The sequence below is a fragment of a genome, unplaced genomic scaffold (genome assembly GCF_019419815.1).
Source record: "Pyrus x bretschneideri cultivar Hongxiangsu unplaced genomic scaffold, Pyrus_bretschneideri_v1 Contig19, whole genome shotgun sequence".
Classification (NCBI taxonomy): domain Eukaryota; kingdom Viridiplantae; phylum Streptophyta; class Magnoliopsida; order Rosales; family Rosaceae; genus Pyrus; species Pyrus x bretschneideri.
In genome coordinates this window covers 257,336-284,434 of record NW_025999490.1, presented here as the reverse complement: position 1 = coordinate 284,434, position 27,099 = coordinate 257,336, and the positions used below count along the sequence as shown (strand labels likewise).

General features: G+C 36.4%; 4 protein-coding genes across 4 annotated transcripts; 2 read left to right on the top strand and 2 right to left on the bottom strand.

Annotated features, from left to right (window-relative positions):
* The first annotated feature begins 9,111 nt into the window (after positions 1-9,111).
* On the top strand, positions 9,112-11,277 carry LOC103953239 (organelle RRM domain-containing protein 6, chloroplastic). Its single transcript, XM_009364974.3, has 4 exons — positions 9,112-9,329; positions 10,515-10,583; positions 10,722-10,828; positions 10,912-11,277. The coding sequence occupies exons 1-4, from the start codon at positions 9,185-9,187 to the stop codon at positions 11,047-11,049; spliced, it is 459 nt and encodes a 152-aa protein (XP_009363249.1). The 5' UTR covers positions 9,112-9,184; the 3' UTR covers positions 11,050-11,277.
* Positions 11,278-13,996: 2,719 nt separating this feature from the next.
* On the top strand, positions 13,997-17,252 carry LOC103953240 (choline-phosphate cytidylyltransferase 1-like). Its single transcript, XM_048582656.1, has 8 exons — positions 13,997-14,226; positions 14,547-14,660; positions 14,913-15,008; positions 15,096-15,138; positions 15,575-15,730; positions 15,832-15,912; positions 16,683-16,793; positions 16,923-17,252. The coding sequence occupies exons 1-8, from the start codon at positions 14,105-14,107 to the stop codon at positions 17,052-17,054; spliced, it is 855 nt and encodes a 284-aa protein (XP_048438613.1). The 5' UTR covers positions 13,997-14,104; the 3' UTR covers positions 17,055-17,252.
* Positions 17,253-18,321: 1,069 nt separating this feature from the next.
* LOC103953241 (RING-H2 finger protein ATL74-like) lies at positions 18,322-19,310 on the bottom strand. Its single transcript, XM_009364977.3, has one exon. It carries the CDS (start codon positions 19,113-19,115, stop codon positions 18,597-18,599), a length of 519 nt encoding a protein of 172 aa, XP_009363252.1. The 5' UTR covers positions 19,116-19,310; the 3' UTR covers positions 18,322-18,596.
* A 3,876-nt stretch (positions 19,311-23,186) lies between these two features.
* On the bottom strand, positions 23,187-26,186 carry LOC103953242 (polygalacturonase QRT3). The gene is made up of 3 exons (XM_009364978.2): positions 25,776-26,186; positions 25,442-25,666; positions 23,187-24,321 (listed from the first exon to the last, which is right to left on the bottom strand). Exons 1-3 carry the CDS (start codon positions 25,953-25,955, stop codon positions 23,275-23,277), a joined length of 1,452 nt encoding a protein of 483 aa, XP_009363253.1. The 5' UTR covers positions 25,956-26,186; the 3' UTR covers positions 23,187-23,274.
* Positions 26,187-27,099: the final 913 nt, after the last annotated feature.

The following is a 27,099-nucleotide window of genomic DNA, read 5'->3' as shown; positions in this document are numbered from 1 at the left end:
TGAGGCTGAGTATCGAGGGATGGCTCACGGCATTTGTGAGATTCTCTGGCTTCGAAAACTCCTTGAGGGGCTTGGGTTCAAGCCAAAGGAGACCATGAGACTATACTGTGATAATAAGTCAGCGAGAGATATAGCTGATAATCCGGTATAGCATGATAGGACAAAACATGTGGAAGTTGATCGACATTTTATTAAAGAGAAACTTGAAAGGAAGATTGTGTCAATACCTTTTGTGAATTCGGAGGAGCAACTTGCAGATGTTCTAACTCATGCAGTATGTAGTCGAAAGTTTGATGACTCACTTGTCAAGTTGGGTATGTGTAATATCTATGCACCAACTTGAGGGGGAGTGTTAGTCATGAGTCAATATTACGAAAAAAGGAATGTAAATACTAGGAGTCCTTTATTAAGTAGGTTTGTTTATAAGCTTTATTTTGTTTCCTAGTTGAACACTGATTGTACATGTATATATTTCTAAAGAAGCAATACAAGAGAGATATTCCCGTAAAGTTCTATTGTTTTAAGACTTAAAATGAGATTAAATGGCAGTTTCATAGGGTAAATTAATTAATAAGCCTATACAATATTTTTTTTAGAAGGGTTCAAGCAAGTAAATGCTCTAGTTAATGCATGTTAATTACAATATTTCATTTTCCTTAAAGCAAGTCACAGCAATGTAAGCACTGAAACTTTGAGATAAAGAAATAATACCTAATTAACTTTTAAAAAAATTGGATTTGATCATCGTTCAGCTTCAACATAACTAATCTAATCTTGGAGGTTCCGCATTCCAATGTTCCACTGTTGATGGTGTGCTGCAGTAGTGGTGTGCTAATGCTGCTGCAATAATCTATTAGTCACGAGCATTGACCAATGACTACTGACTTGTAAGAGAGTAGAGAGTGAGAAAAGGGCGAGGGATCTGTACAAGAAGGTGGGCTGCCGTTTTGCTAAGGGACCATTTTATTGTAAGAAATATTATTATTCTGCAATTTGGGTTTATCCATAATAAAAGGTCGATCGACTCTCATTTGGTTGACCAAGAATCTGAGCTTGCTGATCGACTCGGTAGTTGGTCTATATGCGCCAAGTGTAATTCAATTTCTTGTTTCTTTGCCATTTAAGGAATATGTACGCTGTAGCCTTGTTTACTTGGACTGGTTCCGGTCAATCTGCTCTTTCCGAAGCGGTGGAGGGAAATTCTATCCAAGAATCTGAGCTTGCTGATCGACTCGGTAGTTGGTCTATATGCGCCAAGTGTAATTCACTTTCTTGTTTCTTTGCCATTTAAGGAATATGTACGCTGTAGCCTTGTTTACTTGGACTGGTTCCGGTCAATCTGCTCTTTCCGAAGCGGTGGAGGGAAATTCTATCCAAAAGCCGTCAACCAAATTGGACTGATCAGATCAGATTTCCAAGTTCTTTTCCTTCTCAAATAGGTTGCCATAATGAGGTTCAAAGACTTGATGGTCACGGGTCTTTGTCTTATAATTCTAAACTGATCTGTGCACATTTGACATCTTTCAACATGCATGCTTTTTGAAATTTCCAAGCATCACTAATTAAACACTAAAATTCATGGTAATATATTTGTGAGAATTGACAAGGTGGTTCATGAGAAATAATCGGAAGTCTCCCTTGTGAGGTCTTCCGTAATTGTTAGGGGGCATTTTGATATAGATACCTTACATTTGAATTTTTTTAATCAAACATCTATAACTTTTAAACTTTTGATCAAACATTCTTCTACTAATTTTTAATTAAAAATTATAATTTTTATTGTATTTAATTAACCAACTAGTTCAGAAAATAATATCACAAATATTCTAAAATCACCACAAACATCCTATCTTATCTTATCATAATTCGTTCAAAATGAATTTTTCTTATTCAAATAATTTATTGTTTTAAATTCTAAAAACACATAAACATCTTATTAACATACAATTATGAAATATAACATGCACATATATTAAATATAACGTACCAAACAGATATATTAAATATAATGTACCAATCATTTGGTAAGTTATTGGTACGTTATGTAAATTTAATCCGGGCACGTATTAGTATTTTGGTACGTTATAAAATTTTGCTTTTGGTACGTTATGCAATTCTTTATTTAGTACGTACCAAGTTATTAGTACGTTATATTATCCTTATTTTGGTACGTACAAAACTTATGATACGTTATGTGTAAGTTGTGTAACCAAAAAAAAAGATAACTTTTCACATTAAAACATTGCACTAAAAAATATTTTGTCAACTCTTAATAATTAATTATTGGAATAAGGACTCATTATTAATAAAAATAAAAATATGAAAACTCTTACTTCATGTTTCTACTATAAGTAGTTGTTAAAAAATTCAAATTTATTTTCAGTTGCATGAAATTAGGCAGTCTAGTCTACATCTCAATTTTAATTATAAACGACTCTTGTTTTTTTTATAATCTATATAAAATGTTGAGTTGAAAATTGGAAAAACTTGATAACAACCCTAATATATGTAATACAGAGAAACACTAGAGACAAAACGTATCAAAGAGAGAGAACAAACTTAGAGAGAGAAAGAGGAGGGAAATTTTCTGTTTTTCATTACTTTGCAACTGTGACCGACCTCACTTATAAATACAGCACACATATAACTAACTCTGCAGTCCTCCAATACAATTGTTACACGTGTATATATATCCTAACATTCCCCCTCAAGCTTATGCGAGGAACAACCAAGCATAAGATTGTTACAATGAGAACTAAACAAAGGCAAACACAAGCCCTTGGTAAGTATATCAGCATGTTGGTCAGCAGATGCGACAAACTGCAGAACAATGGAACCTTGTTGAACACGTTCACGAACGAAGTGACAGTCGATTTCTATGTGCTTGGCTTTGGAATGAAAGACTGGATTTGTAGCTAATGCCATTGCAGATATGTTGTCACAGTGAAGCAGAGGAATATCAGGACAAGTAAGATGTAAATCAGAGAGCAATTGCTGCAACCATACAACTTCTGCAGTCGTAGTAGCCATAGCTCGGTATTCAGCTTCAGTGGAGGAACGACTAACAGTGTGCTGTTTCTTTGAACTCCAGGAGATGGGATTACATCCCAAAAACACTACAAAACCTGTGGTTGACCGTCGGTCATTGGGATCACCAGCCCAATCAGCATCGGTGTATGCGTTAATAGTCAAGGAACTCGGTCGAAAACATAACCCAAGATTCATGGTTCCTCTGAGATATCTCAAAATGCGTTTGACAGCAACAAAGTGACTTTCCAGAGGTGATTGCATGAACTGACAGACCTGATTCACGGAATAAGCAATATCCGGTTTCGTAAACGTCAAATATTGAAGAGCCCCAACAATACTCCGATACAAACTGGGGTCAGGAAACAAAGAACTGCCAGTGTTGAGTAATTTCTGATGGGGATGACAAGGAGTAGTACATGGCTTGCTATCCATCATATTGGTCTTAGTGAGGAGATCAGAAACATATTTGGAATGATGCACAAGGAAACCCTGAGATAGATAGTCAATTTGTAGACCAAGAAAGTAATGAAGAAGGCCGAGATCCTTCATATCAAACTCAGTGGTTAACTGAGCAATCACAGATTGAACTTGAAGCTCACTATCACCAGTGAGAATGATATCATCAACATATAGTAATAACACAACCACAGATTGACCATCATATTTCACATATAACGAAGGATCAGCATATGAAGACGTAAATCCGAGAGTGAGAAGGAACCTGGTAAAACGATCATTCCAAGCTCGCGAAGCCTGTTTGAGACCATAAAGAGAGCGTTCCAATTTGCAGACAAACTCAGGGTGATCAGAATCAACAAAGCCTTGGGGCTGGCACATATATACCTCTTCAGCCAGAAAACCATGGAGGAAAGCGTTTTTGACATCGAGTTGTTTTAACTTCCAGCCTTTAGTTGCAGCTAAAGATAGCAGAAGACGAACTGTGGTTGGCTTAACCACCGGACTGAATGTCTCATAATAATCAAGGCCAGCTTCTTGAGAAAACCCTTGAGCTACCAAACGGGCCTTGTGACGAGCAATAGTCCCATCAGGATTATGTTTGAGCTTAAAAATCCATTTACAACCAACCAAATTCTTGTGAGGTGGAAGAGGGACCAACTTCCATGTCTTCTGTTTAACTAGGGCGGACATTTCCTCCTGCATAGCATCCCTCAACGCAGCAGACTTGGCAGCAGCTGTGTAAGACTGTGGCTCTTTGATAGACGAAGGGAGAACCTGAGCAACAAGAACCTTCTTCTTGAAAATACCAGATTTAGATCTAGTTTGCATCGGATGTGTATTAAGCTGAGAAACACCAACATGTTGTAGTTCTGGAACTTGAGATATGGAGACATCAGGATGCAGATCAGAACCAACCAATGACTGTGGAACGATATCCACAGATGAAGAACTCGGAGCAGGAACAAGATCACCAGGTGTTGGAAGGGAGGACTGAGTAACAGGACGAGATGGAGAGGTTTCGAAGGAAGGAACATTAAAAGAATGCAGAAAAGTATTAAGATGTGTAACTGGAGGGGATGACACAGGTGATGATAAGGGAGATGAATGCACTACAATCTTGGGAAAAACATCCTCATCAAAGACAACATGCCGAGAAACTATAAACTTGTGATCCTGAAGAGCATAGCAAATATACCCTTTATATTGAGCAGCATACCCTAGAAAGATGCACTGTGTAGTTTTGGGGGCTAACTTATTGGGTCTATAGGGTTTTAAAGTGGGGTAGCAAGCACACCCAAACACCCGTAGATGATCAAGACGAGGTGGAGAATGATACAACATCTCAAAAGGAGACTGCATTTGTAAAACAGAAGTGGGCATGCGATTGATTAGATAAGTGGCTGTGGCACAGGCATGAAACCAAAATTTGGAAGGAAGAGAGGCTGTTTGAAGTAAAGTAAGTGCAGTTTCTACAATGTGTCTATTCTTACACTTAGCCAACCCATTCTGCTCAGGAGTGTATGGACAAGACATTTGATGCAAAATACCTGTGGTTTTGAGGAATTTTTGAAAAAGAGACCCAACAAACTCTCCACCACCATCACTTTGTAACACTTTTATAGAAGCAGAGAAGAAAGTTTGAATAAAAGCATGAAATTGAATGAAGATTGCACAAACTGCAGCTTTATTCATCATTGGAAAAATCCACACATACCGTGTACATTCATCTATAAACGACACATAGTACCTATGACCTTCTATTGACATGACTGGTGCAGGTCCCCACACATCTGTGTGAATGACTTCAAAGGGTACAGTAGACTTGGCTGCTAGGGAAGGAAATGGCAATTTGGTAAACTTGCCTTGTAAGCAAGGAATACATGTTTGAGGTATGGAATTACAAGGAAATGAAATAGCTGACTTTCTAAGAGCTAATTGAACTACAGAGTTGGTGGGATGACCCAATCTGCAATGCTACAGAGAAGCATTCACTTTCTGTCCAAGATAAGCTGCAGGATTGAAGTGTGGTTGTTTGAACAAAGGAAAGGGGTAAACAGCATTGTTACTCAGTCCTTGGAAGACCACCTTGTTGGTGACCTTGTCCTGTATACACACAGAAAACTCATCGACAATGCATCGACAATTATTATCTTTGCATAACTGATACATGGAAAGTAAATGTTGAGATAACCGTGGGACATATAAGACTTTGTTTAACTGAAGCATATTAGAATTAGTGGGAAGACATGATTGTCCAATGTGAGATATGAATAAACCTTCACCATTAGCTCCAGTAACAGTTTCATTGGATGGATATGGTGTGGCAGCTTGCAGGTTCGAAATATCAGAAGTCATATGATTGGTAGCACCCGAGTCAAGCAACCAGTACTCTTGTTGTGGGATAGAAGGTAAGGAAGTAGTCCGAGCAGGAAAAGCCACTGGAGATGAAGCTGGTTGAGCCACAGAAGGATTAGGTATGTATTGAGGAGGCAGATGCTGAACTGGTAAACCAGGAGCCTGAAACTGTGAAGAATACATGGGCTGAGACAAAGCATTAGGACTGCCCCTATCAAAGCATGTTGCTGCAATGTGACCAACCCAATTACAGATTTGACAACCACGTTGAAAACAATGGAGGGCAGAGTGACCCTTTTTGTCACAAATCTGACACAGAAGCATAGGATTATAAGGCGGCACTGATGACATTGGAGTGTTGAAAGTCTGAAAATTAGACTGAGACTGAGACTGAGACCCTTGAAAACCAGAATGAAACTTCTTCCCCTTGCCTTTATACTTGAAATTATTCCCCCTGAAGTTATTGTATGTACCAGATCCTGTTTGAGAGACAAATGCATATGGTCCTGAAAAAGGTAACTGCTGAAACTGTGAGTACTGAGGTGGTGGACTCAGTTGTGGGGAAGAGAACAGTGGAGCAAAGTTAGACATCTGAACCCCGGGCACCATTTGAGGCATTTGAGGACCTGGAAGAAACTGCTGAACTCCTTGAACCATTGGAGGACCTGGAGGAAACTGACATGAGGATGAAGATTTGACACCAGATGATCCACCTAATTCATACATAGAACCAGAACCATGAGCATACATGGCAGTCATCAGTGGCTGTTTAAAAACTTCCTCAAGGGTTGCTTCTTCAGCTTTTAACTGAGATCGTAGCTCTTTCAAAGAAACTAGATTTTCTCTGCCTCTAATAACCGCCTTAATAGTGTTATATTCAGGAGGTAAACCTCGAAGAGCAACAATCACAATGTCTTCATCGGAAATAACTACACCCACAGCAGCGAGCTGATCCCTGCAATCTTTGATCCTTTGAAGATAAAGATCAACAGATTCTGCCCCTTTCTTAATGTTCTGTAAATCAATTTTCATCTGCACAATGTTTGTTCTAGTCCTACTAGAGAATCTCTCCTTCAAATTATCCCACATCTCCTTGGAATTTTGACACCCAATCACACAAGACAACGCAGCAGTAGACAAGGTTGCAGTGATAAGCGTCATTAATGCTTTGTTATGAATTTTCCAAACTTTGAAAGCATCAGTGACAGAAGAAGTATCAACCACATTGCCATCAACAGTTTCAATGATATTGTGCTTTGCAGGACAAGGTATAGAATCATCAAGAAAGCCCATAATACCATTGCCCTCTAAAAGCAACTCAATTTGGAAGTTCCAAGTAACATAGTTAGCATCATCTAACTTGACAGTCACAGTATTACCAACACTAGGTATCAACGAAGATATAGGCGATTGAGTGAGAGCTAATTGAGCAGCAGTCACCATAGCGAAGAAATCAACAAATCGTAACAAACAATATCCTTCAACAATCCACAAGCAATCAACCGACACACCAACAGCTCCGCAAGAAAGCAACAATCGACAAGAATCAACAACTGATCAACACTTCAAATCACAGCCAGATCTACGAAAAAGACGAACAACAAGAAGCAAGAGAGCAGAAAACGAGACAAATACCGTTCACCACCACGACAAGTTGCCACTGGACCCAGAAATCCCCAAAATCTAGGGTTTGAGTAACCAACAATCGGCAACCAGAGAACTCCGACGACGACAACGAGCTCCAACCAGAGACCTCCGACGACGACCAAACAACAGAACTCCACCGATCACTGTAACAAAGGAAAGCGGAAGCAGCAGTCACCAAGATCGTCAGACGACGGCGTTAGCCATTGTCGGCGATGATACCATGATAACAACCCTAATATATGTAATACAGAGAAACACTAGAGACGAAACGTATCAAAGAGAGAGAACAAACTTAGAGAGAGAAAGATGAGGGAAATTTTCTGTTTTTCATTACTTTGCAACTGTGACCGACCTCACTTATAAATACAGCACACATATAACTAACTCTGCAGTCCTCCAATACAATTGTTACACGTGTATATATATCCTAACAAAACTATATTTCATCCAATTAATCTTGAACCCCAGTATATATAATTGAATCCTCAAATTGAGGGAGGGATGAGATTCCATAAAAATAGCAATAAATTAATGAATATTATTGAGTGCATTTTTTTTTTTACATAGAAATGGATTTAAAAGAATTTATAAAATACTTAAATTAAGAATATACCTGGAATATAAAGTTTAATTAAAAGTAAAAGCACGTTAATCAAAAGTTGAAAAGTAACAGATGTTTAATTTAGAAAAATCTAAAATGAGGCATTTAATTCTAATTTATCCTAATTGTTATTTGACTTAGCTGCTCTTAGAAGTAACCTAAGTTTTAGCCTTTAAACTACTGTACTGTTTATTCATTCATACAACAAAAGTTGAGACATTGTGTTTGTTTCTTTATATTAAATTTTAAGTCTATTTCTTGATATAGTAGTTTGAATAGTTACTAGTCTATTTTGTTAGGACAATGTATTTATTATAAGTAGCATGAGATTTTAAGTTCGATTTTTACGAATGACGAATTTTGACGTTTAATTATGTGTAATTGTCTAGCCCATATATCCATATTGTATAAAAAAAATTGTAGTTCAAAATATAGGGCTTTTAAACTAAAATGGTTTCTAAGATTGATATAACTCCTCATTTTGGTTCCTGAGATTTAAAATCGATAGCACTTGCCTCTACGTTTGTTTACCATCAATCATTTTGATCGTTTTGTGAAAAATATTCATTAAATAAGGAGAAAATAACAAAAATACCCTTAATTTTTGTCAACTCATTTTAGCCTATTGTTAAGTAAATTGAGGGTAATTTTTGTCATTTTGGTTTCTTATTTAACTGTGTTTTTTTTAACTGAACGACAAAAATGATTGATGGTGGACAAACTCAATAAGTACTTCTATTAATTTCAAATCTTAGAAACCAAAGTAAGGAGTTATACCAATTTCATAGACCATTTTAGATAAAAGGCCGGACAAATTTTGATGTTAAAAATTCACGAGAAATTAAACTGTGTGAAGATGAGATGCATAAAAAAACATCTAAGAAAAAAATCGAAAAAAAAGGGAAATGAGATGGGCTAAAAGAAGGGTAATAGGGTTGAGGGAAGCTGTTGGGCTGGGGCTCGGGTTAAGACCCATTACGCAATGCGGGTCGCGGGCTTTTCGCTGCAAACTGAAAATACGAAGCCGCGAAGAACAGATGAAGTTAGCAGAAAACTCAACACTCGAAGAAGAAGATTGAGAACTGAGGAGGTATGTGGGCGGCAACGGTCTGCTTCCCATGTTATGCATACCCGAAACGAACTTCTCTCTCAAATCGTACGGTCGACAAACCATTGAACCTCAGAGTCAGAGCTTCGTTCTTCGATTATCCTCTCGCAAGCAAAATCTTGGTTAAAAGTATGGATTTTTATGTTTACTTCATACAATTACTGTGAATTCGGTTGATTTTCCATTTGGGTTTTCTTCATTCTGTGAATTGTGGTAAATTTTGGTGTAATTTATGCAGTGGAGTAGCTCTTGTTCTGAGTTTTTACTGTTTTATCATCTGGGTTTTCTTACAGTTTAATTTTTTATGTAGTTTATGCTGTATTTTATTGATTTATCATTTAATTTTTGACATAATTTCTCTACTCAATTGTGTTTGGGCGGTTTTGTATTGTTATCATTTGATTGGAAATGTATTAGCTTGTGAACATACATTGAGTACAGTTTATTTGGATTGAGGTTAGCAGCACACACTCGAATTCGATTCGATGATTCAAATGGAATGAGTGTAGGTTAACAGTTGGCACAACTCGAGTTTAAGATGAGTGTGAAGATTATAAGGGAGTAGTTTAAGACTGATACAAAGAGAAATTCCAGGGTGACTAATTTCATTGTCGTGGTTCAATATTTTTAAGAGCAAATGGGATGAGAAGAGTTTATTGTTTAAAAGAGGAAGTGAGGTGGTGGTCCATTTTGCCTATTCCTGTACATGTGAAGTTTAGTAGGCACCGGCAAAGCCGCAAAAGTAAAATGATACGGCTAACAGAGGTTGTTCATCTGTGTTTCAGATTCAGACAATAGCAACACTAGCTAGGCTGATAGTTAACAAGGTAGCATTGAGAGTAATGGATGGACAATCTTTGGAACATTGTTAATGCCTAAGCCGTGGATCTGTAGAATATGATTAGGTTTACTTAAGCTGCTTCTAGGTGCGGAATTACTTGGTTCTCCATCCAAAGTAAGCTCACTACAAGCAGAGATTGGCTTGGCACTAACTAAATATCTCACTTGTGTTTTTTGCAATCATGGCTTGGAATGAAATTTTACTATTTGCAGTTGTAGTCAACAATTTTAAGAGCAAGGAGTTGGTAGCAGCTGTAGCAATTTCTTCACTGAGGCCTCAGATCCTTGAACTTTATCATATATTCTAAGTTTATAGCCTTTTTATGTACCATAGTATAGGTTTGTAGCAACAGCTATAGCGAGTTAGCACTTCACAAAGATAATACCAGATACCGAAGATCCCCAAAAATGTAAAGATACTTTGCAATTTGTCTTTAACTGTCCAAGTTCTAACTGTACTGTTTTGAGCTGCAGATATACCATATTCCACCAGTGAAAATAGTTTGCAGCGGAAATTTTCCAGTTTCGGCCAGATAGCTGAAGGTACATGTCTTGTAGTCTTGACAATTCTAGATGATTATCGAAAAGGCATTAGTCATTTCATTAGGTCCGATCCATTATTTTTTGCCATACATTTATCAACGTCATGTAACTGTATTTGGTATTTACTATGTCTGCCAGTTAAACTAGTCAAGGATGAATCCTCAAGGAAATCCAAGGGGTTTGCATTTATTCAATATACTAATCAAGACGATGCCATGCTTGCCCTGGAAAATAGGGATAGCCAGGTTCTAACCTCACCATTTTTCCCATGCCTTTTTCCCACGAAATTTTACTCCTGGTGACTCATTTGCTGTTTTGTAACTATCAGAATCTTGACGGCAGGATCATCTACGTAGAGCTTGCTAGACCCGGGAAAGATGCTTATGGAGAATCCCCGAGAACCTCTGGTCCCCCAAAGAAGCAGAATTTGCCGCAGCAGGAGGAAGTTTCGGACTGCTGGTACTGATAGAAAACAGCACCATACACTAGAATGTGAATATTGGATGCAGAGGTAGATTTTGCTCCTGCAACTATTAGCAGCCCGGCCGAGTGTCATCACTGTGTATGTGTAAGTAGTGTCTGGTTAGAGCATTTGTAATTGAAAAGTCTAGAATGTCTTTTCGATACGAATGAGATATTGTATTGTTACGATATAAACGACAATGAATCTTATTTCAATAACTTCTTGTACATAGACTGAGATTGTCCACTGTATGTTGAATTTCTCATCGATGGTCAAGTGATGATCTATTAAGGATCCGAACCCAATTAAGCGTTGTTTGTCACAAACATGCTCATGTAAACAATTGACGTTAGCATTTTCTATAAACTGGTTGCGGTTAACGTAACTCTAACACAACTTCGAACTCAAGAAAATGCTTGACTGGTTTAAACGTATTCTATTGGGTTGGGGAAGAATTTTGAGTTTTCTTCGTGTTGAATTTCCCATCAAATTTAGCCATTTTGAACATGAATAATATTTTATTCAGTTACCAACCCACTAGCAGGTGGAAGTTGTACTGGACACCATTATTTTTTCTGCATTTTGTCCATAATTTGAAGTCAATTGGTATCAAACATAATATAGAGAAGAAATGGCTTTTTTTTAATTTTTTTAATTTTTTAATTGCATTATTATTAAAGGAAAGGAAGGTTCAAAACTATTATAATAGTTCAAGAAAGGGAAAGTTTCAAAACGAAATCGATGAGTAGAAGCCCATCACTCTATCTGCAAGGATATTAGACACATGCACAAAAAATTTATTTAAAATAGTATTTAATATAAAAAGAAAAACCAGGAGGTCCTAGTTTTGATACTTTGTAAGATGTGAATCTGCTTGATTGTCGATGCGACGCGAGTAGGATACAATTCCCAACTAACCTCCTTCGAGTTCGGAAGGGATGAATAACTGTGGTTCACTACTAGTTGTCTCCCTTTTTTTTTTTTTTTTTTTAAAAAAAAGGAACAAGAAAAAGAAAATTTCACATGACCAATTGGTCTAGCAGCAAATTTTTTTCATTGTGACCAGAACATTGGTGTTACACCACGTGTTTTTATATTAATGGTGGGAATTTTACTTTTTAAGTTATTAAATTTTTAGCACACATATCCAGCATTTGTATAATTACACGTGGTGTACCACTCTGTGTTTCGGTCACATTGAAAAATCTCGTCTAACAGCATTGAGTCTTCATTTTATTACATACTAGCAGAGAGCACACACTTTGTGTGCGTGTACAATTTCTATTTTGTCCTCCTTATAGCAATATTGTGTATCAAAAGTGAGGGTAAAATTGAAAAAATAAGCATATGATTGTCATTTCCTGGAGAAAAAAAAAAGGAAAACTAGGAAAAATAAGGATATGATTGTCATTATGTCAAAAGGTACAAAATTACTATTTGCTCTCCTTTTTGTCAATAGTGAGTATCAAAAGTGAGAGCAAAATAGGAAAAAAAAAATTGACAATGAGGGTTCTCTTAATAGTATAGATATAGATTAAATATTAGAGAAATCCTAAAGACACTCTCTCAAAAATGAGGCTGTGACTCTCCTTAACATTTCTCTAAATATTAAGTTGTGACATATTATCTCCTCTTTTGAGTGGATTAAGCGATTAACGGCCGAAAAAACAGTATTAACTGATTTTTGGATGCAGGGATAACCGTTAAGACAACAACATGTCAACAACGTTAGTGGACGGATACAGATAACCAACTGTCATAGTTAAGCCCGAACTCTTGAAAAGAAACCAGCGTACAAGGGTATTTGTATGTTAACTACAAAACTCACAAGTGGTGTGGTCCTTGACAGAGAGAGAGGGGGAGAGAGAGAGAGAGAGAGAGAGAGAGAGAATGCGAGAGGGAGAGGCTGTGAAGCTCTCTATTTCATATGACCAATTGGTCTAGCAGCAGAAATTTTTTATTGTGATTGGAACATGAGTGGTACACCACGTGTTTTTATATAAGTGGTGAGAATTTTACTTTTTAAGTTATTAACATTTTAGTACACATATCTCATCATTTGTATAATTACATGTGTATCACTCTGTGTTCCAATCACACTGAAAATTCTCTTGTTAGCATCTTCACTTTTTTACATATTAAATATTAGAGAAATCCTAAAGACACTCTTTCAAAAGTGAGGCTGTGACTCTCCTTAACATTTCTCTAAATATTAAGTTGTGACATATTATCTCCTCTTTTGAGTGGATTAAGTGATTAACAGCCGAAAAAACAGTATTAACTAATTTTTGGATGCTGGAATAGTCATTAAGACAACAACATGTCAACAACGTTAACGGACGGATACAGATAACCAACTATCATAGTTAAGCCCGAACTCTTGGAGAGAAACCAGCGTATAAGGTTATTTGTACGTTAACTACAAAACTCCCAAGTGGTGTGGTCCTTGAGAGAGAGAGAGAATGCGAGTGGGAGAGGCTGTGAAGCTCTCTATTTCATATGACCAATTGGTCTAGCAGCAGAAATTTTTTATTGTGATTGGAACATGGGTGGTACATCACGTGTTTTTATATAAGTGGTGGGAATTTTACTTTTTAAGTTATTAACATTTTAGTACACGTATCTCATCATTTGTATAGTTACATGTGTATCACTCTGTGTTCCAATCACACTGAAAATTCTCTTGTTAGCGTCTTCACTTTTTTACATATTAAATATTAGAGAAATCCTAAATACACCCTCTCAAAGTGAGGTTATGAGTCTCCTTAACATTTCTCTAACTGTTAAGTTGTGAAATATTATCTCTTCTTATGGATAGATTAACGGCCGATAAACAGTACTAACTGATTTTTGGACGTAGGGATAACCGTTAAGACAACAACAACGTTAGCGGACTCTTGAAGAGAAACCAGCGTACAAGGGTATTTGTACGTTAACTACAAAACTCCAAGTGGTGTGGTCCTTGAGAGAGAGAGAGGCTGTGAAGCTCTCTATTTCTGCGAGGGAACCACTTTAGCAAAAAACCCAAAGAATTTGCAGTTGAGAGAGACAAAGAGTGATGGAGGAAGAGAAGCAGCAGAGTGTTGAGGAGGAGGAGCGTCCAGTGAGAGTCTATGCAGACGGCATTTATGATCTCTTTCACTTCGGCCATGCCCGTTCTCTCGAGCAAGCCAAGAAGCTGTAACTCTCTCTCTCCAGAATTGAACTGGTTTCATATTTTCAGTGAAATTACATGCTTTTTCTTGGATCTCAAGCAATTTCCCTGTCAAGACTTGAAATTGTTTCTGGGTTTAACTGGATGTTTACTGTCTTGAAGATTGGTTAAGGAACATTTTTGAATTAATTCTCTCTTTGCTTATGTCTGCCTTGGAATTCGAATTCGAGGCCAAAAAGTTTCTTTCTTTGTTCTTTTGTTACTGTTAGTAGTAAATTTCTAAATTTGATAAGTTGGATGAAGTGTGATTTGGGTTTGGATTGTTTCGTTTATGTCTAAAATCTAGGTTTCCGAACACGTACCTGCTTGTTGGCTGCTGTGGTGATGAAATTACACACAGTTATAAGGGAAAAACTGTTATGACTGAGAAGGAGCGCTATGAATCGCTCCGCCATTGCAGGTTAGTTTATCAATTTGCCTAAAGTTTTTCACTTTGTTAGGTTAAGCTAAACACAGCGAAGGGTCAGATGGAAAGTACTTGTTAATCTTCTGCTTATTGCTGTTAAAACCATTTTATGATTGCTTTGCATCTAACCAAAAACGTAAATTCGTATTGTTGAAAACCGTACTTTGCATCGTCACTCTCAGTTACCTACTTTACATTTCTCAATTGTTGTTCCTGAAGCATGGTGTTGTAATATATATGCTACAGATGGGTGGATGAAGTTATCCCCGACGCACCATGGGTGCTCTCGCAAGAGTTTCTTGACAAGCACAAGATTGACTTTGTGGCACATGACTCTCTTCCGTAAAGTTAACCAACCCCAAATTAATTACGATTTGCAATATTTCTGTATCATCAATCTGATGCTTCTTCTCTGTCCTAAATGTGTAGCTATGCTGATGCCAGTGGCTCTGGAAAGGATGTCTATGAGTTTGTAAGTTCTGTTGATAAACGAACCTACGTGTTTATTTCCCATTCAGAACATTGTGGCCTTCTCTTTTTCCTTTTTGTATCTGTCAAGGTTTTAATTGTTCTCTGTAGACTGTCATGATATAACCACTTAATGTCGAGTAGACTCTGGGTGGCGATAGGAATAACACTTACTGTCTTATATGCCCTGTTTGCTTCTAATTCTTGCTGTTAGGTTTTTGCTATTCATTTATATCCTCTTCTTCTAATTCCTAGTCTTATCTGTCATCTTGCTTTGTTTCAGCTACTTATGCAGTTGTTTATCAGTAGTTGACTAGTGTGGATGCTTCCAGCGTGTTAACTTTTGTAGTAGTTCTTATTCTGTCGATATGGTTATTCATCATTCTTGATTTTCATATATGGCATGTTTTATTTTGTAATTGACATAAACTGCCGCACAGGTTAAGTCCGTTGGTAAGTTTAAGGAAACAAAGCGAACTGATGGGATCTCTACATCAGATCTCATAATGAGGATAGTTAAAGATTACAACCAGTATGTGATGCGTAATTTGGACCGCGGGTACACGAGAAAGGATCTTGGTGTTAGCTATGTGAGGGTGAGTTCTTGTTTATATGAATATCTCATGTTCATGTGATGGCTTGCTTTTTTGTTCTGGTGCAAAAAGTGATATCCGTCATCCTTATTTCTCACTATTAGGAAAAGCGACTGAGAGTGAACATGGGACTGAAAAGATTGCGTGAAAGGGTCAAGGAGCACCAAGAAAAAGTAGGAGAGAAGGTATTTATTCCATGATGCTTAATAATATTTCTTACCTTTTCATTTGCATCATTGACTGGAGTGTCTGAGATTGTAATCCAGCAGGCTTCAGTACCCCATACAGTTCCATTATATAACGTACGCGTTACATGGTTACAAAACCACAACTTACACCATATATGTAGTAACACGCTTCAATACCCTGTACTTTTTGTCTTGCCATCAGTTTGGAATTTCCTTTCATAACTGCATCATCGGTGTTTCATATACTAAATAGATTGGGTTGCATATATTTTGAAAACAATGCATGAGAGAGACCAACCATTTGTTAAGTCCAAAAAGAATCGGATACATGTATTGCCTTTTTGGGCTAGCCTCTCCGAGGGTACCTTCCTGCACTTTTACTTATGGCCTCACTCTGTTTGCAATTTATGCTGCATACTTTTGCAATTAGAACATGTTTTTATCTTCTTAACGGACTATTGGACTTTGACATCTCTAATCTTATTTGCTTCTGGCATCATTTTTTGTTTTCACATATTTGTTGATTATTTCCTTATGTTTGCACTCAGCTAGAGTGAACCTGCATTTTAGAAAACCTTTAGGTTTAGAAATACCAACGAGACTCAACCTGCGGACTTTAGTTCCCTGATAATATTGACAATCTTGGTTTTGCTGGGCCCTTATTTTTCATGCACTAGTAAGAGCACTTAGAGCTGCAGTAAACGTGTTTGGCTTAGGATTTTCTAGTCATAAGTCGATTGATATTTTACTCTGATGTGAATGTGCAGATACAAATAGTAACACAAACTGCCACAATGCGTCGTAATGAATGGGTGGAGAATGCTGACCGGCTGGTTGCTGGATTTCTTGAGAGGTTTGAAGAAGGTTTCCATAAAATGGTGGGCTCTCTTTCCCTTATCTCAGTTTGTTACACCGCTTGTGTTTGTATGCATGAGCTGATTCGAACATAATCAGGGAAGATTTATCTCATTTTCTTGACTTGAAAACTTGTCATGGTCTTCTATCAGGGAACAGCCATAAGGGACCGAATTCAAAAGCGAATAAGGAAGCAGCAGTTCAGAGGGCTTTTATATGAAGAAGAAGATGATGAATTCTATGATGACTCTGAAGAAGAAAACGAGGATGAAGACGAGAACTGAAGTGGCTTCTGTTGTTGTCAATTAGGAGCTGAAATACTTGTCCATTGTATTAATGTAGAACTAACTAAGAAGTCGATAGCATTAGATTCCTTGATTATATGACTTCAGTTTGTGAAACAGCCAAAATCAAGGCTTGGATTTTCAAACTCAATTATAATATTCTGTCATTTTCGTTTCGGTAGGTGCTTGTTTGATGTAGTTTACACAAAATCTTTATGAAGATCACACATTTCTGCAAAGTCGTTCGAGTTTCCACAAATTAACAACTTTTCATTTTTCAGTTTCTTGTTTCGGAATCTCTCACATCAGATGAGGGTGTTGCCACCATCACTACATAGGAAGCTTTTTACAGAATCCACCCACCAAAACCAAATGCTGGAAAGGTTTCCTTGCAAGTTTAGCAGAACGAAACTGGGACATGCCTTTTTCTTTTCTTTCTTCAGCATTCCTCTCACCTCATTGAGTCTATCACATGGGGAATAAAGTGCAATGGCTTTGTCCTTGAGAGCTGAGAAATTTTAGTGCTGGTGGCTTCCATTACAGCAAGTTTTAGATAGTATTTTAACACCATATCAAGAGACACACATGTGCTACATGGTTATTAAACGAGATGGAATGACTTTAAAGTTATTTGGAAGATTCATGATTAATAAAATAAAATCATATTAAAATCAATTGTTTTTTTATTTACCAACGGTTGTTAGTTCATGTTATTTGAACTTAGAACATCTTTCAATAAGATGGAGACTGAGTGTCAACAAACCAAATAATCGTTGACATTGTACTTCAAACATAATTTATCTTCCACAAATAATTTGAAGCTCAGTTGATTAAAATCATATAACCACTGTACTCGAGCTCCTGATTTAAATTTTTTTTCTTCCTCAATATCACTTGTACAAAAGAGCAATTAACATTGATCTAATCGAGTAACTTTTAACTGTGTTGCACAACAGGAAAAAAAGATAAGGAAAACTAATGAAAAAAGTTTGAAAACTTTGAGCTTTAATAATAAGGACAAAATAAAGGGTAAAGTGAATAGGACCAGGTTTGACTTTTTAGTGTAAAAATATGATTTTTCGTTAAAAGTGAACAATACCGTGAACTTTTCGTTAAAACTCTAAAAAAGATACGCTGGAATCTGGACAAAGATTTGAAGGTCCCAAAAGTAAGCTTGGATAAGTGTGAGTTGTAATTTTCATGTCTTTCAAAAGTATTGGTCCGCATTCACCCTGAAAAGAGAGCGGACATTGTTTTTATTATTTAAAGTCAATTAATAAGTTCATGTTCTACGGTTTACACACACACATATGAAATATGGCAATAGCAAAACTAGAACATTTAATAATATAGTTTGCATACTACAAAACTCAAAACTCCTCCATTCTCAACTCCATGAGGAAAGAATGAACTCATAAAATAGGTTAAATAGGAAGAGAAACTAGTAAAACCAGATACTAATATCGAACCCTAATACAAACTCATGAGTTTCTGCAGTCATATCCACTCAACTAAGCTCATGACTTCTCTGTATTGAGTCTCTTAGGTTGTGACAATCTCAGAAAGAGAGGGCATGGAGTCACTGGACTTGAGCCTATGCCGGCAAGTCGGACACGAAGAGTGGCAGAGCAACCACTTGTCAATGCAGGCAACATGAAACCGATGGTTGCACTTGGGCAGCGCCCTTAACTTGTCCCCATCACAAAAATCTGCCAAACAGATAGCGCAGCCTGAAGACGATGAAGATGGAGAAGTAGTACCTGAATCAGCGTAAGTTGAAGTAGGCAAAGCCACCATTTCCTTCTTCTTTAGGCCTGAATTAAGCCGGCGTGAAGCTACCCATTGGACCGGTTCAGTGAGGGTGCGATTCGTGCATTGAAAAACACAGTGTAACATGGAATTGAGACCAAGAGCACACACAAGGGCACAAAAGATTGCTGCCAAGATGACCATAAAGTTGAGATGATGAGTGAGTTGGAATTGATCATGATTAGGGTCTTGGTCACAAAGTGTTCTTATTGAGATGGGACTGGGAATTGGAGGAGGGGGTGTTTGAGCCATAGAGATAAATACGAAGACTGAAGTGGTGGAGAAAATTGTAAACTTACGAGAGTAGTAGTGGGAAGATGGAGATGCAAGTTTATTTAGTGGAGAGAAGGGGCATGAACATAGTTTTGGTAGTACGTGCTGAAGGGGAACGTAAATTTGAGGGCAAATGGAAAGAAGAGGCTAAGGCTTAGTTAATGTAGGTGTGGAGAGCAATGTGATTTAGGACATACGAAAAATACTTGGCTTGTTGAAAAAGTTCTTTTATTAGACAAATTAGATTTGACATGTATACATAAAGTTTTTTGTTGTGACCTTAAAACATATATGTATAAGATTGTGATTTGCGATTAAAGCAAATATAACTCCTAATATTGAAGAAGCCAAACGTTGTTTTATAAGAAAAATAACCCTTAATTAAGAGGACTTGCATGACATAGGTTCACCGTTACATAGCTTCTCATGCCCATAACACAAAAACATGTATTAACTTTTTTACATATTTTCTTCTATAATTAGTACATACATTATTGTGACGGTAAACCTGTGTCATACAAGTTGTTCTCCTCAATTAATAGAGCGTGGGGAGGGTAAGGTGATGGATGAGGAAAACGGTGGCATGTTTGGATATGCTTGCTTGGCAATCCACTGTCTTCTTCTCTTTTGTTTAATGCGCTTCAAACTATACCAATTCCTATTGGTTGCTTGTTTCCCACCAACTTGCAAGTAGTGGACAACACGTAATTTTGGAAATGTAAATTCACTCTACTAAAGACCCCAAACAATTGGATATGATTAGACCAATCTCCTTCTAACTTCTTGGCAAAATCTGAATGAACTACCTATGAATCTTTTCCTGTGGTCTTTGATTGAATTAATGCAATATTCTTCTTTGATAAAAGATCTGATATGTAAAAATGAAAATTCAATAAAATACCGAGTTGTGTCATTATAATAGGACGTATTAAACTCGTTGCATATATTATCGTCAATCCCATTTCAACAATTCATATACAACTTTGAGCGATACAGTAAAAGTATTTTCTTTTCTTTTCTTAATTGATTTATGTATAGGATTCCATTCTCCTGCCAAAAACCCTACATAATGGAGAGAGAGAGAGAGAGAGTTGGAGAAGTGACAAACCCCTATGCTTTTCATTTCAAAACAAATAAACCTAAAAAAGATATATTTTTTGTGAAAGAATTTTTTGCCGTACAAAAAATAGTATTTGTGCTATTATGTGAGTCAAATTTGAAACAACATTTGACTAAATGAAGATAACTACCATTAAATCAATGTTAATTGATTGGAGATACCGGACCTTTTTGAATGAGCTTGACTTAAGTTGAGTCACAATTGAAGTAGAATTCCAAGTCTTCCGACCGAGTTGATTGCATAACGTGTTTCTTGTAATTATTAGATGAATTGTGAAAAAAAGCCACTATTGACAGCATTTCTTATATATATATATATATATATTTTTTTTTTTTTTTGTTTTTTTAGTATATCAATAATTTTACACTAGGAGGAGAGGAAGTTTGGATAAGCCACACAATGGGCAACCTAATTTGGTGTCGAATTCGCCATCCACGATATTCAAACCTAAGACCTCTTACTTCTAAGTGAAGAGAAATACTATTAGACCGTAGTACTGAATGATAACATTTCTTATATTAGATACAGACATTTCCTAAATAAAGGTTGAAGTGACTAAAATAACACAGCTGCGCGCGTGCAAAGAGTAGCACCAACACAGTCATCAGTATCTTAAGCGTAAAGAAATCGCACAATAAGTATGCTCAATTTGGTGTAATTGGAAAAGAATATACTTTTGTTGTTTTCTGATTAATGCCTGATCTTTGTTTCTGTAGTTTGGGGCTCCCAATTCGGAATTAACTTAGCTCCTGAATGAATGAGAGGAGTTCCTCTTAAGATGCATTATTATCAATTAACATGATTTTGTGTTTATGATCAAAACTCTTCATATTATAATTCATTTTGAAAAACCATATTTGCACAAAATCGATAAGATATGAGATCGTTTAGTCATTCAACTGTATAAAAACAAATAGTCTAATATTGTAAAAGTATTATGAACCGTCTATTTATTTCCTACAATTCATGGACTAAATGATCTTATTTTAAATTGACTTTTGCAGAGATGATCTTTATAGAGTAATTTATAGTATAAACAGTTCTAATTATAAAGACGAAGTTTTGTAAATCTGTTACAAAATATATCGAGGAGGAACTCCTCCTCATTCTTAAGGGAATTGGATCCTCTCCTGAGCAAGAGATCATGATCTTCCTGATCCACTAACATGGGCCGTTGGATTTTGATCCAACAACTACAAATAGGGGGTCCCTCTAAAAGTTATAATAATTATAACCGTTGGATCAAAATCTAACGATCCGTGTTAGTGAGTTAGAATGATCCTGATCTCCTGCTCAAAAGAGGATCCAATTCCATTCTGAAGGAGTCAAGCTTTCCTCTCCCAAGTCCTTTTCCCAACTTCTAGAAATGTATCATTTAAAAATGTTTTTATCTTTTCTAATTTAGTATGTCTTTTTCGTTTATAGTATTCTAATTAGGGTAGCTGCCTTGGTAATTCAGCCAATCTTGACAATTAACCGGTCAAGGAACTAGAGTAATCCAAGAAGGAGCATCGCAATGACTACTTCCCTTTACCTTTGACGTATATTTCTTCATTTGAATTAGGGTTGTATCACAAATGATCCTTGAAATTAACCCCAACAATCAAGAAGATTCCTAAAATTGAAAATCAATCAATGTAGTTCCTGAAAATAGGTGTCGCAAATCAATGTGGTCTTTCCGTTACAATTTTATTAAAAATTCTGTTAAGTACTGATGTGTCATATAAATAGGCCTCATAAGTCATTTTTTTCTCACAAATGGTCATTGAAATTAACCTATGACATCAAAATGGTCCCTGAAATTGAAAGTTGAGTAATGTAGTCCTGCAAGTAAGTGTCTCAAATCAATGTAGTCATTCAATTACAATTCTGTAAAAAATTATATTATGTGCTAATATGACAATAAATGGGTCACATAAGTCTAAATAAATTTAAAAAATTACAAGTACGCTTAATAATTTAATAGTTAATAAAAAAATTGTCAACCCAAAAACCCAGTCCTGCAATCACCTTCGATCCCAGTCCACATTTCTCTACGTCATTCGCTCTCTATTCTCTATTAAAAAAATCTCAATACACCAATCTTTACACACTTCGACATCCTTCACCGAATTGAACCTAGATCGAGATCACCTTTGCCGACGTCTTGGCCCATTGACAATGACTTCTAGGACATTACCGTTAACATTTAGGTGATCAATATCTTCACAACCTTAATCTTGGAGAGCTTGTTCGGCACTTCCCTAGTGGTTTGGTGATGCAAAGAACGGTGAGGTTTGCCTTGAGATAATGAGGTTATAACCGAGGGGCGTCTATTGTTGGTTGAAAACTATTTCCTCACCCCCTCTTAGGCCTTGGTTAACCCTTGTGCCTTTGAGAATTTATGGAAGAGATCTCTCTTCGAAGTAGGCACTACTATAAATAAAAAAATAAATAAAATAAAATAATTCATTGTGCAAAAGGTATTTAGATAACTTTTTAAATTAATTATTAAACTCACATCAGCACAAAACAAATTTTTTTACTGAATTGTGGTAGAAAGATCATATTGATTTGCGACACCTATTTTCAAGGACTACATTGATTGATTTTCAATTTCAGGGACCATATTGATGGTGTGGGTTAATTTCAGCGACCATCTTGATGGTGTGGGTCAATTTTTAGGACCATCTGTGATAAAACGGATAAATCTTGTGGGACCCATTTATGTGCCACATTAGCACTTAATGGAATTTTTAACAGAATTGTGAATGAAGAACCACATTGATTGGCGACAACTATTTTCAAAGACTACATTGATTGATTTTTAATTTCAAAAACCATCTTGATAATGAGGGTCAATTTCAAGGACCATTTGTGATAAGAATTATGAGCTATACAACACCATAAACTTCGGTGATAAACACTACAAAATTTCAAAAATTTGAGAGTACTGATTAAATTTATGAAAAGTATTATTACAAGCAGTAAATGATTAAATTTATGCATCGAACTTCTGATCTTATTAGATATATTAATCTACTGGTGAACAACCAGAGAAACCACAGCATTTACAACCTTTTCACTCTCCACAACCACCGCATTGTTTGAGATATTTGTCACAGCATGTGCTGTAAACTTGGTGTCCCCTTTTGTATAAAACGAGTACTGAAAATCACTAATCCTGTTGGGAAAGACCAACACAGATGAAAAATCAGCCGTCCATTTCGTCCCATTGCCCTCCACATTCAACCTTCCCACCGTTGATTTCAAGCTCATCCCATTCACATTGTTCTGATCAATCACCACCTGATCAATATCCCCGAATTGTCCCTCTAACTGGACCATAGGAACTTGTGAGCCTCCCCCTGTAAACATATTGTTTACAATATTTAATCCAAATATTTTTCCATTGACAGATTTCAACACTATATTTGCACCACCTAAGAAGAATCCATTTGTGACATGTACTTGCACCGGATCTTCCATAACTATTGCATTATAATCCAAGTAGCAATTATCCAATCTGGTTTGTGAATTTCCTGATAATTTTACCAAAATGCCTATGCCTCCAAACCCTGTGGCCTTATTGTAACAATGTACACCAGTGACCATGTTAGCCTGGCCCCTCAGAACAACACCAATAGCAGCTGAGAATACTACCACGTCAGTTATGGCATTGTCATTGCTGGCTAGGTCAATGGCAGTCCCAGTAAATTGCCGCTCGCCGCTGTCACCACCAACCGTTGAGTGTTGCCCTAGGAAGGTGTTTGATATGTAGGTCTCATGGCCCTTTTGAACCAAAATGCCCTCTGTTGTGAAGTGGAGGAAGAAGCAGTTGTTTATTCGGATTCGGGCTGAATCGACGATGAAAATGCCTCCTCCTCGGAAGCCCGAATCGAAGAGAACGTCTCGGAATGTGATGTCCTCGTAGTAGATTGCTTCATTGTTTTGGGCTTCATTTGTGAAATAATTATTAGCAATAGAGGATTTTTGTTTCTGTTTTTGGGAATTTTGTGACCATAGTTCAATGAGATGGCGGTCTCCAGGAAATGTGGATGAGGCACGAAGGGTTCCTCCTCGTACCTATATAGAGTTTGAGACCATATAAAATACTTTCATGTCCACAAAAAAAAAAATATGAACATCTAAGATAATTCCAGTAAATTGACATTGGGTGCACATGAAAGCATACAGCCCTATTGATAATATATTATAAAAGCAAAATCTATTTGCTGTATTTAGGAGAATCTCCTTTGTTAACCAAAGACTGACGAAGAGTCTTTGTCAATCTTTCATATAGAAAAAGAGAGTTTAATTTGTCAAACAAAGAGGAAAACTGACTTTTATTTCATTTTTAGATGTAACAAGTTGAATAGTAAGATTGAATTTTAACGGTAAATTAATAACTCATTAAAATCTTGCGTCACATATGTGTGTTATAGTTTATGAATTTTTTTAAATATATTTTGAAGTAGTTTATACATCGAAATATTGGCCGTTAAATCCTTAATTTAGAATCTAATAATCAACCTCTAACGACAAAAGGTATCGGTAAATATAAAAATAAAAATAAAAAACCCTCCAAACATCTAAAACAAGGATCACGGGCAAAGTCATAAACCGGAGTTCATTTTTAATCAAGCGAAGCTTCTTCCTGACAGGTGACAACGACAACGTCTGCAATAATGTATCATCGAAAATTGAAGTTGAATTAATATAAAATTGAATCTGTGTGGGGTTTGCATTTGGTGGATGCATTACTCCAAGGTTTTAATTTTCAGGACGGAGAGGTCGGAGAGTAGATTTCAGTTGAGAAAAAACTTTAACTGGACTATTACGACTTGACCAACTAAAGTTCTATGTGTTATTGTGCTCCCATGCACGAAAGCCGGTGCACAAACAACAACATGGCAACGTGGGAGTCACCCATTTGCCAAAGTTTTCTTCTTTTTCTGTAAGTAGCTTTATTTACCGGCCACGATGAGTATTTAATATTTTATTTCTCATTGGTAATTTTTCATTTTACTTTTTCACGGTCTAATTTTTACCAGAAGAAAGAACAAAAAAAACAAAATATTCTTGAACTTGTTTTTATATGTTTTGTTTGTACACGATGACACAGATATGCAGTTGAGATTCTTGAACTTGTACGACGTGATGACACAGACAAGATGACAGAGATAAAGGAAGCGAAATTACTGACCACAACATTGCCACCACCTGAAGGAAAAATCAAAGGCTGGCTAATTTTGTAATTTCCACCTTGCAGATCAATGGCAACTCCTCCCAAGTCAGTGATTCCAGGCAGCAATTCAAGCCCGGATTTCAACTGAAAGGCTTCCTCCACTGCTTTGAGTAGGGCAGCTGTGCTGTCCTCCTCTCCAGCCGGGTCTGCCCCATACTCGATTGGGTAAAACACCCTCCCATTCTAATCATACATCACCCACATTAATTAGTTAATTAATCAACCTGAACTTAATTCAGATACAATGAAATTAAAATAAAACAAAACTGAATGAACATTGTAATTATCTTACCCCTGTGACATTTGAAGCTGCAGAAAATGAGAAAGTGGATGGTTTTTGTTGGAGCTTTGTTGCTTGTGCTTGGAATACTGATAGCATTTGAGGCCTGTAGGAACATGAAGCTTCTTCTGCTACCAACAATAATAACAAGAAGAAAAACAATGCTGCTGATGACATCATCATATGTCTCATTTTTCCTTGCTCTGAACAACTCTTTGAAATGCGCCTCCCTTGTGAGAGAGAGAGAGAGAGATGTGAGTTTTTTTGGGGTCTTTTGGTCTTTGGAATTTTGGGTCTCTTGAGCCTTGCTAAAAATACGTTACTTGTTCCTATTTATATATAACTTTGGGTTTTGAGCCTAATGGAAAAAGGTTTAGGCTTATTTTAAGTTGAAAAATAAGGAGAAAGGGAACAAAATTTCAGTCTTTTGCTTTCTCGCCCTTTCGGTTGTTACTTAGTTATATGGTTGTTATTATCTGTCATCATATTTGTTAAATTCTTTTTTTTTTATTTTTTTTTATGTTAAAGTTTGTATGTTATTTACCACCATTTGCTTTGTTGGTGAAATTTTTTTAGCAACCTTTACAAGCAAGAAATGATGAAATATCATCCATTAATTAATGTTTTACTTACATGAAATGAAGATATATATCTGAATGAATGAGGTAATAGAAGGAATAGAGCTGTGGATGATTGCGTATGATATGATGAAAATATCATCCACTAATTAATGTTTTTCTTACATGGTATGAGAATCTAAAGGAATGAGGTATTTGAAGGAATAGAGCTGTAAATGACTAGGAATTGATATGATGAAAATTTTATCCACTAATTAATGTTATGGTATGAGGATTTGAAGGAGTGAGGTATTAGAAGGAATATGGCTATGAATATTTGGATATGATCGATATGATGGAATTTTAATCCACTAATTAATGTTTTACTTATGTGGTATGAGGATATGAAGGAATGAGGTATTAGAAGGAACATGGATGTGAATGATTGAGTATGAGATAAACATACTCAAAATTGATGGGACTCACATAATTATGCATATTCCTTTTGTGTTAGTATACACAGGAGTAAGAAACATACTCATACATTGTAAGTAAATTAACATGCCATGATTAGAATGTAAGTCTCTTCGCCAATGCAAATCGACATAATATTAATCTGGCATTACAAAGACATAAAATCTATGCGTTTTTTCTTCTTCTGTAAATAATGCAAGGAGTTCTTGAACTTGACATCAATTTTAACAATTTAAAACTAAATACCACTCGTCTAAGAGTTGATTACTTCCAATTAAGCATTTTAGTTGATCAAAGAATCATAG